Source organism: Myotis brandtii, unplaced genomic scaffold, assembly GCF_000412655.1.
Source record: "Myotis brandtii unplaced genomic scaffold, ASM41265v1 scaffold78, whole genome shotgun sequence".
Taxonomy (NCBI): domain Eukaryota; kingdom Metazoa; phylum Chordata; class Mammalia; order Chiroptera; family Vespertilionidae; genus Myotis; species Myotis brandtii.
This window is the reverse complement of record NW_005371131.1, coordinates 2,132,228-2,145,802: the sequence shown is the minus strand read 5'-3', so window position 1 is coordinate 2,145,802 and position 13,575 is coordinate 2,132,228. Positions and strand designations below refer to the sequence as shown.

The window sequence follows — 13,575 nt, the reverse complement described above, 5'->3', positions numbered from 1 at the left end:
AAATCCTGATTTCTGGGCCTCATCCTCCGGAAATTCTGTTTCTTTGTTATGGGGTGGGGCCACAACATTAGTAACAAAGAAACAGAATTTCTGGAGGATGAGGCCCAGAAATCAGGATTTAAAAAGATTCCCAGGTGATTCTATGTGCAGCCAAGGTTGAGATCCACTGCCTTACTCAATAAGCCAAATTTATTTGGAGTCTTTTTCATTTCGCTAACACTAGCAGGCCCACAGGAAATATTGCTTCTCAAATTCTGGGGCCCAATATGGTGGAGTCCTTTCTATTTATACGTTTTTCAGCTTTTTGTCTTCCGAATTTGGAACAAGACTTCCGGACCTTTTGAGTAAAAGTCCTGTGTGCTGGGCCAGGGCCGTGAGACCATACCTCAAGGCCTGGCCTGGCGCCAGCACTGACAACTCTCTCTGGGGCATAGTTTATGGCCTCTCTGGAATGGGAGTAGTCTTATTTTTCCCTATTATTTAAGCACGAAACGTTTACAGAAGCCAGAATAGCAGGGTTAAAGATTTAAACAGCCGTTTTTACCCAAGATGGAGGTTACTATGCTTCCTAACAAGGTCAGTCCATGCCTTTGTCTCCCACACACCCCTGCTCCCTGCTCTGTCTGGGGATCATGAAGTCAGGTCCTCCTGTAGACTTTCGTGAATGCGGGTGAGTTCTTCCAATCTCCTCTCCAGTTCCTGGGCCTGCTGCCTCAACTCTTTAGCTGACTGACCCTTTGCGCCCTTATGTAAGTGCACTGACTCTTGCACTATGTTCACTACATCCATGAGAAGGAAAACACCTGCAGCGGCGATACCAAAGACCCTGGCTCCTTTGCTTATGGCCAGAGCAGTGCCTCCAAAAGCTTTCTGCAGCTGATTGCTGCATTGGGCTGACATTGTCCCCGTGCGCACGACGCTTGTGGCCTCAGCTGCTAAGAGAGGATTGGATTTGACCAGATTGAAGGCACAAGCATTCTTCACAATATTTTTCACGGATTGGTAGCACTTCACTGCTAAGGAAGCAATTTTGGGTGTGCTGCGACTTAGAACCTTCTCGACCACCTTCTCTGTGTCACTGCCAGTTGGCACTAGGCGGCTGGCTTTGGCTTTTGCTGACTTGTTCTTAGAGAACTCCACGATGCCAGTGGTCACACCGGTCACAGCAGCTGCTGCCCCCAGTCCCGCCCCAGTTGCCGCAAGCACCAGACTAGCCCCTGCTGTGAATGGTGCCAGAGACAGGCCAACGATGGTCAGGATGCTAGACACAGCGCCGGTGGAAGAGGCCGCCACTTTGGAGATGGTGCAATCCTTGTGCACCTTGTCAACCTCATCCGCAAGTGCGTAGAGCTTTCGTATGCGTTCCTCAAGGTCCTGTTTCACCTGAGGAAACTCCTTCATAAAGCTCTCCCCATGCAGCTGCTCTGCTGAGGGCATGTCTTTGTCCTCCTCGGCCATGAGTGCTTCCAGCTCGCTCAAGTCTGCATAGAGTGCATCTGCCTTATCCCTGTAATCATGAAGGACAGGTGATTAACGAAGGCAGGGGTATGAATCGCTAGAGCTGAGACCACTAATTGGATGAGCTCATGCAGGAAGCCCTGTCCTCTATGGTGGGACATGTGCATCTACCCAGAAGCCCTCAGATTACACCACATTGGCAGCCCCCGTTCTGACTGGAAGCGGTCACTAAGCCTCACTGCCTTCCCTCGGGTCAGGGTTACTCCATGGAGAATAGAAGAGGGTCCCACAGGGAGGTCAGGAGCCCTCCAGCTGGCAGACAGGGTTGGAGGACATAATCACCCAGGGCCCTCTACCCCCAGCAAAGAGGGGATCAAATCAGGGAAGGAAGAAATGTGCCCCCTGACCCCCTGCGCAGCCATCCACTAGGGCCCTGGCCTCATCAGTCCTGTGCCAGGTGCCTCAGCTGCCTCACTCTAGTCCCAGCCCCACTGCCAAGCCTTCCTACCATCCTCCCACCTGGACAACCCTTGCTCCATCCAGACCCCGGGCTCTGCCCCTGCTCCAGGCCTCTCAGGACTCCAGGACAGGATGAATGCACTTACTTCCTCGCCCTGGACCCTGCAGTTCACCCCAAGGCCTTCACCATAGTCCTATCAGATGGACTTGCTATTCCATTGAAAAGGGAGATGACAAAAGCCCAGAGCCCCAGAGCCGGGCAGAGATACAGTCAGGATTCAACCCAACATGGTCCAGCTTCACTCCAGCTCTCCGCCTTCCAGGCCAGCAGGACCCTGCAGAGTCTGTACAATCCCTTTCTTAGGGAGAGCAGGCTCTCTAGCCACAATCCCCAGGGACACAAACTGTGCCAGGATTTTCCTGGCTTGTCCCACAGGAAGTCCGGCGTGGCTCTCACATCCAACAGGAAGAAGCTTGAGCCCTGTCTATTCCCAGCATCTTTTTAAAAGTTCATGTCAAGTGTCCACCTACTATGTGTCAGTCATTAGGCTAAACAGTTCACACGCATTGTCTTATTTTCCTCACAATGAAATAGAACAGATGAGTAAGACAGAGAGTGGTTAAGTAACAGGCCCAAGGTCATGTAACCCTCCCTCTGCAGGCCTCATCTGTTCTCATCCTGAGGCCCTTCTCTGCCAACGAATGATATGAAGGAAATGTTCCTCACGGACTGTTGAGAAGGGACTTCTTCAACCCCAAATTCAGGATCCTGCCTGGAGGAGTGTGCCTGCCAGAGGAATCTAGATGCAGGGAAGATGGGGTGACAACATAGGCATCCCCTGGAGGTTACCAGGACAGCTCGGCCGCAGCCACAAATCTCTCCCAGGATTCATCACTCAGCAGGCGCTGCAGTTTCTCTTTGTCCCTTGGGTCCATTAAATACTCAACCACATCAACAAAGTCTTCGCCCTCTAGGTGGAAAGAAAAAAGAATAAGGTTAGAAGAAATCATGGTAGAACGGAAATGGAATTGAGTATAAACAAAGTGGTTAAATGTTCACCTTCCTGAGCAGCTGTCACCTGGGGGACTTATTTTTTTTTTTTAATATATTTTTTTGATTTTTTACAGAGATGAAGGGAGAGGGGAAGAGAGTTAGAAACATTGATGAGAGAGAAGCATCGATCAGCTGCCTCCTGCACACTCCCTACTGGGGATGTGCCTACAACCAAGGTACATGCCCTTGACTGGAATCGAACCCAGGACCCTTCAGTCCGCAGGCCGACGCTCTATCCACTGAGCCAAACCAGTCAGGGCACGGGGGACTTATTTTTTAACTCTGGGGAACTTTTGCTGAGTCACCTGGTGTTATGGACAGAACTGTCGCCCCAAATTTATATATTGCAGGCCTGACACCTATGTGACTGTACTTATTCATTTATTTTTTAATATGTCTCTATTGCTTTTTAGAGAGAGAGGAAGGGAGAAGTGTAGAGATGGAAACATCGATATGAAAGAAGCATCAATCAGTTGCCTCCTGCATGCCCACTACTGGAGGTCGAGCTAGCAACCCAGGCATGTGCCCTGACTGGGAATCGAACCAGTGACCTCTTGGTTCATGGGTCAACACTCAACCACTGAGCCACAATGGCCAGGCCCCATGTGACTGTATTTTATAATTAGGGTTAAATGAGGTCATAAGTGTGGGACTAATCCAACATGAATGGTGTCCTTATGAAAAGGGGGAGAGGCACCAATACTTTCCCTCCCCCACTTGTTTCTATCTCTCTCTCTCTCTCCCTCTCTCTCTCTCTCTTTGTCTCTCTCTCTGTATAAATCAATAACTTTTATAAATCTTTTAAAAAATGTGTGACTTTCAGGGATTTGGTGACTCTGGAAATGCAGATAAGGGACTGGGGACTGGTGTATGTTTTGTGTGTGCAGAGCCAGGATGGAAATGTTTCTCCTGCCATAAACACACAAGACATATTATTCTTATTTCACAGACAAAGAAAGTGAAACTCAGACAGGAAAAGAAGGCCCAAGCCAAGAAGCAGAAAGCTCAAAGGTGCAATCGAAGATCACTGGTCATATATTTCCTTACATTAGGTCGAAGCATCCTTATGTTTCAAAAATTCATGTGATTTCTGCGTTCTACCCTATAGGTTACTGTTAGGTTAGGTGGCTCAGGAGGCGGCGAAGGAAATAAAGAGAGTTGATCAGAAAAGGAAGGAAGGAAGGAAAGTTTATTCTGCATCCCCGGGAGACCCACGTAACCCCAAGGACAGGGCACATGGATTCACGCCAACAGGGAGGGGGGCGTTTTTTTTTATACTGTGGTTGGGTGAGGGGCAGGGACATGAGCTGAGGTATTCAGCTGAGGAAGTTTCAGCTGCAGGGGGTCAGCCAGGTATTCAGGAATGAGTCAGTATCTGTGTGGGGGTCGTTGTGGATTCAGGGAGAAGCCTGTATCTGTGTCTGGCATGCTGATCTGTTAGAAATGCCAGGGAGAGTCCATTATCTCGTCACATGTCTGCATGTATCCGATCCTGGGCTCTCTCCGACATAACACTCAGTGTCATATCTTCTTCATTCTTTTTTTGCCATTTATTTTGCTTTGTTTTGTTTTATCCAAGGTTCTTGATGTGAGAGCTTTGATTATTGTGCTCCAAGGTGGGCAGTGGAGGGGGTGTGTTCAGGTGGGTGGGGGTTGGAGCCTCAGCTCTAATCCTGTGATCAATCAGTATCAGCTCTCCCACCTCCAGGCTGGTCTCAGGGGCCACAGCTCCCCTGGGCACCACTGACCCCACCCTCGCCCACTCCTTAAACAAGAGGTCATCTTATTTATCCTCAGGAATCCACCAGCTCCAGCCCTCCCTCAGGGACCTGAGAGACTGCTCAGGAGCTGCAGGCTTCTGATCTGTCCTCTCCTCCCTTATGCTGCAACAGGAACAAGTTTTATCCTCTCCTGGGGGGGGGGGGGGATTTGTTTTTTCCTTTTCTTGCTTCACCCCCTGAGGGAGAAAGTAAACCAGGGTTTAGATGGAGGGAACCCAGAGCACTGCATCTGTGTATTTGTTGGCTAGGATGTGGGTGGGTGTGGGAAATAACAAAGTGGGCCTCTGCAGGGGTATCTGAGATCAACAGAAGAAGTTCCTGCCTGACAGTCACACCTGGTACACAGGTGTTTATAATTTGGAGCACAGGTCAGGGACCCAGCACAGCTGTGGGAGGTGGCAGTTCTCTGGAGGGGAAGGTTTCTACAGGAGCTAGCAGGTTCCAGGTACAGTGAACAAGAAATTCCCACCTCCCATGGGCTGTCCTGGCCTGGTTGGAGACATTGCATGAGTTGCAGAAGATGGGAGGCAGTGAGCAGCCTGAGGAGAGAGCTAGGAAGGAGGTCCCCACATAGACTCCTGGTTGAGGGAACTCCCCTTGACCCTCTTGGGGGCTCAGGGACACTCATCAATCCCCTTGGAGGTTCTTGATTCTTGTGTAGCTTAAGCCGCTTGGAGGTGCCTCCCTCAATTCTAGATCATAAGCAGGAACCAGCTAGAGAGGAGGAAGCTGACTACCTGGGCAGATCCCGTCAGCTTCTGAGGTCATGGTGTCAGCAGTGGGATCTGAGAGTTTCCCCTTCAGCTCACCAGTCTGTGTCCAGCTGGAAGGAGGTGTTGCTTCACCCTTGGGGAAGAGAAAACAAGTTGTGGGGTCGGAGGTGAGCCAGCTGAGCAACAGGGAGCAGCAAGGGGCTCTGTCTCTGGTGTTTCTTTCAGGGAAGGAAGGCCGCAAGTGCCAAGATGGACTCAATCCACTGTGTTTCCCTGTCTGCTGGGCTCTGCCAGCTGCTAGTTAAGAGAAGGTACTCACCTCACTCCAGCCCACTCCAAGCCCAGTGACAGTCCCCTTGTCCTGTGGGGGCACAAGGAGAAGATCCTCAGACAAGGAAACACACAGCTGAGGAGTCATAAAACCAAAGAGGCAGTAACACCAGACACAAACATGGGGAAGAAAGATGAGAGGAATGTTTTGGAAATGATTTGAGGTTGAGGACATTTGTGTTGACTAATCACTCAGCTAATATTGATGGTGTGTCTACCACAGCCTCCTTTCGAGTTTCCGCAACAAATACTCTCACACATTTCACGTGGTGGGCGCCATGGTGGCTCCCATTGGAACGTGGAGGAAACCATCACAAAGTCTAGGTTTTCACCTAAACTTGGGTTAGCCCAAGTCTCACAGTAGTGCTAGAGCTAGGACTCCAGCCCAAGTCTTCCTGATCCCAATCCCATGTTTGTGAGGACTACGCTCAACTCTCTTTTATATACAAAAACGTTTATTAATGCATCTGTGTTACTTGCAAATGACTCTTCTCATTCCCAAACGATGTCTTGCACCCTATGCCAAGTATCTGTGTTGATCAATTCCTGGGGCTGTAGCTTCCCAAGCCTGCACCCCTCTTGCTTCAAGACTCTCCTCATGCCCTAAGGCCCTGGGGTCCTGCGGCCCTGGCCCCAGCCCTGCAGCCCTGCTGTGGGCTGCCCAGCCCTCCTGACGCTTCCTGGTCCTCTCTGCTTCCCATGCCCACTGGTAGATGTTATCTTGTTTCCAGTTCTTTGTGAAAATAGTGCAGAAACATCCTTTAGACATAAAAGTTCGTCTGCATTTGAGATTGCTTCCCTTAAGATATTTAATAAATAGAATGACTGGGACAGAGGATATCACCATATAAAATTCCTTTATGCCTAAAGCCACACTCTAATGCAAACAAATTGCACCAATTTACATTAATGCTCACAGGATATGAGGTGTCCATCTTTTCCATCTCCCAGTTCATAGTACTTTTTAAACACACACACACATCTTAAAAATCATAACATTTACCACCTTAACCATTATTTTTTAACATTTTTTATTTCTTGTCTTTTTAAAAAATATACATATTATTCATTTTCTACAGAGAGGAAGGGAGAGGGATAGAGAATTAGAAACATCGATGAGAGAGAATCAGCTGCCTCCTACACAGCTCCTACTGGGGATGTGCCTGCAACCAAGGTGCATGCCCTTGACCGGAATCGAACCTGGGACCTTTCAGTCCGCAGGCTGACATTCTATCCACTGAGCCAAACCAGTTAGGGCTACCTTAACCATATTTAAGGGTACAGTTCAATAGTGTTAAATTATATTTACCCTGTTGTGCAACCAGTCTCCAGAACCCTCTTCATCTTATAAAACAGAAACTCAATAACCACTAAATAATAACTCCCCATTCCCGCACCTCCCAGGCCCTGCAAACTGCCTTTCTACTTCCCATCTCTACGGATTTGAGTGCTTCATATACGTGGAATCACACAATGTTTATCTTCCTGAGACGGCTTTATTTCACTCAGCATAGTGTCCTCAAGGGTCATGCAGGTTAGAACATGGGCCAGAATGCCCTTCATTTTTAACGCTGTAATTTTTCTTAAAGGATTTTTGGGAAAGTTTATTTGATCCAAACTGCGTGAGATCTAAAATGCTCTGGAGAATAACAGTGTCTCAGCATCTTCTCTGCATTTGAAATGAAGGAGGGGATGTAAGGAAGGTTACATGAAGTTGGGAGAAAACAGGTGGGGATTGGATTTCAGGACAGTCAATAAGAGTGTGGTCTCTTCTTTAAAAAACAACAACCAGAAATGTTTTTATTGACTTTACAGAGCGGAAGGGAATGGAAGAGAGAGATAGAAACATTGATGAGAGAGAAGCATCCAGTGGCTGCCCCCTACATGCCTTCTGCTGGGTTTCAAGCCCACAACCCGAGCATGTGCCCTGACTAGGAATTGAACTGGTGACCTTTTCATTCATGGGCCAACACTCAACCACTGAGCCACACCAGCCAGGCCAGATTGCGCTCTTGAGAGTGGTTATTTCAAAGGTGTGTTCACCTAGATGCACAGAAACAATGGACAGGGCTTGCTTAAGGAAAACAAACCTTTTACTAAAAAGTATATGCCTGGGATGTGACCCCAGCCATGACCTGCCCAGCTAGAAATTTATGATCACATCACCCTGTGAGGTTACTTGGCATAGAACCCATTTTTCATCCACGGTCCCCCTTTTGATGCCAAGTCAAGTTGAAGGATGCGTGGATGATCAACCTTTTGGTTGGGTAGTGTGGTCTCACAGCGCTAGGAGGGCTCTTTCTTAGGAAGTGTCAGTGTCCACCTTGTCTTGGTGACCATTGGGATGGGGCCATACTGTAATCCTGGGCTCTGGCCCTGGCTGGGTAGCTCAGTTGGTTAAAGCATTGATCCAGTATGCCAAGTGTGTGGGTTCCATAATACAATGCACATATGAATGGCACATGCAAGAATCAATCAATGTATGCATAAATACGTGGAACAATCGATGTTTCTCTCTCTCGACTGAAAATCAATAATAATGAAAACACTCTGGATCATGTCAGTTCTATGAACCATCATGATGGAAAGAGACCTTCCCATGGAGAGGATTCTCTCAGTGTCGGGACTACTGTCTTGCCTTGGAGTCCAGGGAAGAAAGGAAATGCTGATTGTCAGTAGGCATTATTTTAAGAAGCAAAACAGCATTTATCAACTACCCCTCCTGAGACCTGCCTGACACAGAGCCAAGGGACTTGCCAGTATATTAATAGCTGATCCTAAGGTGGCTCACCTGTGTGTCTTTGCTCCGCCTGGGAATGCTCTAAGACTTTACAAATAATGGTTCACATTCTTTTAATAACCTTTGAACTGTGTACCATTTGTATCTGTAAACACAGGGCCAGGTCTATTGTCTGTTGCCCCTCCTGACCCCGGGTACCCTCTGCGCTCCTGGCACTGATGGCTCAAGCCTGGGGTGTGTCCCTTGTCGGGGACACAGAACAACCAGCCACTCAACCACACAGCAAACCACGGTTTCACTCCATTTGGTTTTCTTGTTGATCTTGATGAAAAAACTATGACTCAGATTTCACACAAATTTCCCCCACTGATTTAATGTATTTCTGGCAGTTCTATCAGCTTTCTGAGAGTTCCATTTATTTCCCCCTGTCTCCTTGCAGCCATCATCACATTTTTATATGAGGAGAAAGAGGAAGAGAGGAACTTGAAAATCTGATTCTGACGCCTGGCCTTGAGCAGGACATCCCAAAGCCACCCCTCCCCCAGGTGGGGCACCCAGGTCTGGGGCTCGGGCCCAGCTCTGTCCAGCCCCTCCCACTCCTGCTCACTACCTGCTGCCAGGCACTTTGCTTCCTGCACCAGAGGCTCCTTGAAGGCTGTAGGTACCATTACATCTGTCCTGCATTAGGAAGAAGACACAGATGCAGATGAAGATGCAGATGAAGAAGAGGAGGAAGAACAAAAAGCTTCTACAACCCTGCCCCTGTGGTGAAGGTCTGTGCACTGAAGGGTGGAGGTTTTGATTCTCAGTCAAGGGCACGGACCTGGGTTGCAGGATACATCCCGAACCAGGTCAGGGCACAGGGCACATGTGGGAGATAACAACTGATGCATCTCTCACATCAATGTTTGTCTCACTCTCCCTCTTCCTCCCTCCCTCCCTTGATGAAAAAACTATGACTCAGATTTCACACAAATTTCCCCCACTGATTTAATGTATTTCTGGCAGTTCTATCAGCTTTCTGAGAGTTCCATTTATTTCCCCCTGTCTCCTTCCTGCAGCCATCACATTTTTATATGAGGAGAAAGAGGAAGAGAGGAACTTGAAAATCTGATTCTGACGCCTGGCCTTGAGCAGGACATCCCAAAGCCACCCCTCCCCCAGGTGGGGCACCCAGGTCTGGGGCTCGGGCCCAGCTCTGTCCAGCCCCTCCCACTCCTGCTCACTACCTGCTGCCAGGCACTTTGCTTCCTGCACCGGAGGCTCCTTGAAGGCTGTAGGTACCATTACATCTGTCCTGCATTAGGAAGGAGACACAGGTGCAGACGAAAGGGAGGAGGAAGAAGAAACAAAAAGCTAGCACAGCTCTGGCTGGTGTGGCCCAGTGGGTGTGGCATCAGCTTGTGCACTGAAGGGTGGAGGGTTTGATTCTTGGTCAAGGGCGCGGACCTGGTTTGCAGGATACATCCCCAAACCAGGTCAGGGCACAGGGCACATGTGGGAGATAACAACTGATGCATCTCTCACATCAATGTTTGTCTCACTCTCCCTCTTCCTCCCTCCCTCCCTTCCACTCTCTCTAAAAATCAATGGAGAAAAATATCCTCTGTTGAGGTCTTATAAAACAAAGAAACAAACAAACACAAAAGCTTCCTCAAAAGTCAATCAATCCCAAAGGAATCTAAATGTAAAACCAAAAGGAGAACTATAAACGTGGGGAAAGAAATGTTAAAACTCATGTTGAGTTGCAGAAACATAGCTAATCAAGACGCAAATCCCAGAAGCCAAAAAGGAAAACTTTGACTGATTTGACTTCTTAACAATTAAAGACGGCAAAGGCTACCATCAACCAAGGCAGAACACTGTGAGAGGCCGGGGCACTGTGTGCAGTAGGTACGCAGACCACAGGTGACTCGCTGACCACAGCACACAGGAGCCTACGGATCAACAAGGAGAGACTGAACCCAAATTCTTAAACATGGGGAGACACAGGAACAAATCATTCCCAGGGAAGGGGCTTGCCCAGCGTCAGGCAGCTCCCGGGGCAGAGTAGAGCCCACACCTCCTGGTGCTGGAGGCTAAGGAGGGATGTGGTGTGAATAAGGCAACAGCTCCCAGGTGTGTCTCTGCTGTACAGACACAGGGATCTGGGCTCAGTCTCCTCCAGCTCAGACACACAGGACCACCTCCTACGTCTCCCATCCCCCCACGGTTATGAGCGAGGCCGGCCAAGAGCAGGGAGGCAGAGCCCACCCACCTCCTGCTCAGCGTCTCAATGTGGCACCCGGGGCCAGTCATTCCACTCTCAGGGCCTCAGTTTCCCACAAGTCCCGGCACTAAGTTGAAAGGGTGAGTGAAACAATGTCATGATTTGAAATCTCAAAGGAAATCCTTTGCCCCCATCAGCCTCAGCAGCAGCCCCGGGAAGGCAGCCTCAGGGCAGCCAGGCAGCAAGGAGTATGCATGCATATAAGCATAACCAATGGACATAAGACACTGGGGGGTAGGGGAGGCCAGGGGATTGTCAAGGGTGGGAAAAAAAGGAGACATATGTAATACTCTTTGTAATACTTTAAGCAATAAAAAAAAAGAAAGAAAGAAAAAAGAAAAAAAAGAAATCATTCTCAGGGAAGGGACTTGCCCAGCGTCAGGCAGCTCCTGGGGGCAGAGTAGAGCCCACACCTCCTGATGCTGGAGGCTAAGGAGGGATGTGGTGTGAATAAGGCAACAGCTCCCAGGTGTGTCTCTGCTGTACAGATACAGGGATCTAGGCTCAGTCTCCTCCAGCTCAGACACACAGGACCACCTCCTACGTCTCCCATCCCCCCACGGTTATGAGCGAGGCCGGCCAAGAGCAGGGAGGCAGAGCCCACCCACCTCCTGCTCAGCGTCTCAATGTGGCACCCGGGGCCAGTCATTCCACTCTCAGGGCCTCAGTTTCCCACAAGTCCCGGCACTAAGCTGAAAGGGTGAGTGAAACAATGTCATGATTTGAAATCTCAAAGGAAATCCTTTGCCCCCATCAGCCTCAGGGCAGCCAGGCCGCAAGGAACAGAGGTTCTTAACTACCGTCCCCCACCTTTTCTGCTTCCCCCCACATCCCCTTTCCTTTGGGGTCACTGGCTCCTGTCTCAGGGAGTCCAGGTCTAGCTGAGCTGGCGGGAGGACGTGAACCCACCTGAGCAGTGTCCCCCTCCCTCTCCACTATTTAGGGGCACTGGGGTGGGGAGGAACATCAGACAAAACTGGTTCCAATCCGGGCTCTGTCACTGCTACATGTGCCCTTTGACCCATTACCACCACCCCCCCATCTTCGTTTTCCCTCCTCTATACAATAGTGACAAGATCCTTGTCTTAGAACGTGTGAGGATGAGAAGATGGGAGGGGCTCCTACCCTCCCAACTTACCTAGAATCTCCCGCTGGAAGATTTAAGACAAGACCCACTTGTTCTTAGCTGTGCACATCCACTCCGCAGCTGTGTCTGCACAAAAACCTCTGGGTCCAAGGTATCTGGAAAGCAAAACCAAAAGCAAATGCCCAGGTTCTGAGAAGCTCACGATCAACCACATTACCCAACCTGCACTGCGCCAGGCAAGCCCCACCCTGCCTGCTGACGCCTTAGAGCAACCCCAGGTCTGACCTCCCAGGTCCTTCACCGCTCAGCCCATCCTGCCTCCCTCAGGTTTCTAGAAGGAACACCTGCCACAGACAGAATTTCTGGAGGACGAGGCCCAGAAGTCAGGATTTTAAAAAGATTCCCAGGTGATTCTAATGTGCAGCAAGGTTGAGAACCACTGCCTTAGAGCAACCCTAGGTCTGACCTCCGAGGTCCTTCTCCACTCAGCCCATCCTGCCTCCCTCAGGTTTCTAGAAGGAAGACCTGCCACAGACAGACAGTGGGATCCTGGGTAAATTTCTCCCTCCAACCCATGGGCTTGTCCCCACAACATTTCTCTCTCATCCCCACCACACACTCCCTCAAATGCTCTCCTTAGTCACCCTTCTGTCCCCAGCAATGAGCACAACCCTGAGCACAGCAGATGCTCACTGCCTCCTTGCATTGCCTTGGTCCCTGCTCCTACTGAAGGCCCCGCCCAGGCTGTTTCCAGACATTTGCTTTTGTAGGTCCTTCTGCCAGGAGCACCTGCTTCTCCACCTGGAACAACATGCTCATCCTTCAAAGCCCAACTCTGGGATCACCTCCTCTGAGAAGCCCTCCAGCATCTTCCTCTCCCAGAGGCCACTGTCCCCTGCAGGCTCTCCTCCCCCCCCTGGGGGAAGCCCAAGGCCACTGTGTCCGCCTCTCCCCTGACCCTTTAGATCAGGCCTCTGTGAACCTGTCCCTGGTGGCAGGGTCAGTGCCTCAGAACCACAGTGACCTGCCCGAGGAGGCCCTCCCTGGTGGTCATGGCCGTCTGTGGGAGCACAAGTTTACAGATCAAGAAACAGGAGGGAAATGGCTCTGCCTATAAGCGGTGCAGCTGTTGGGCTTTTCTGCTTTGCCCCCCGACCCCCTTTCCAGGCGGGGGCTGGGCATGGACCCCAGAGGCCAGCATGGCCCCTCCATGAGGCCTGCTCATCCCGCACCAATGTCCATGAGTTGCCATGGCCACCTCCCCCCTCTTCAGGGAGGGGCGGCAGAGTGATGATGGTATTGCATGAGGACCACACAGCAGAGCCTGACATGACCCCCCAGCAAAGGGCTGGTTTCAGAGAAGAGGAAGCCAAGGTGAGGGGAGAGGCGTGCCTTGCACCAGGCAACTCAGGGGAGGGGCCAAGACTCATAGCAAGTGTCACAGTTGGCCTCTGGCCCTGTTTACAGTTATTTTTTGTCTTGTTTTTCCTGTAACCTGCCTTCCTCCTGGTTCCTCTCCCTTTCACTGTCCTGACTGCCGCTGGTCACCCCACACCCCCTGCAAGGTGCAGAATCACGCCAGACCCAAAGGAGCGGAGTCCTGTTGTCCAAAGGGCCCTCTGATAAGAATGCAGAAAAGACCCCAGACAGATGTCTGTGGGCTCGGTGAACAGACTCTCCTGGC

At 50.2% G+C, this 13,575-nt stretch overlaps 1 protein-coding gene across 1 annotated transcript; it reads right to left on the bottom strand.

The window, feature by feature from the left end:
* Nucleotides 1–509: 509 nt before the first annotated feature.
* LOC102246303 (apolipoprotein L2-like) lies at nt 510–12,450 on the bottom strand. Its single transcript, XM_014530857.1, has 7 exons — nt 12,417–12,450; nt 11,943–12,235; nt 9,765–9,832; nt 5,785–5,826; nt 5,490–5,598; nt 2,768–2,888; nt 510–1,507 (listed from the first exon to the last, which is right to left on the bottom strand). The coding sequence occupies exons 5-7, from the start codon at nt 5,518–5,520 to the stop codon at nt 631–633; spliced, it is 1,029 nt and encodes a 342-aa protein (XP_014386343.1). The 5' UTR covers nt 5,521–5,598; nt 5,785–5,826; nt 9,765–9,832; nt 11,943–12,235; nt 12,417–12,450; the 3' UTR covers nt 510–630.
* Between the last annotated feature and the right edge of the window lie 1,125 nt (nt 12,451–13,575).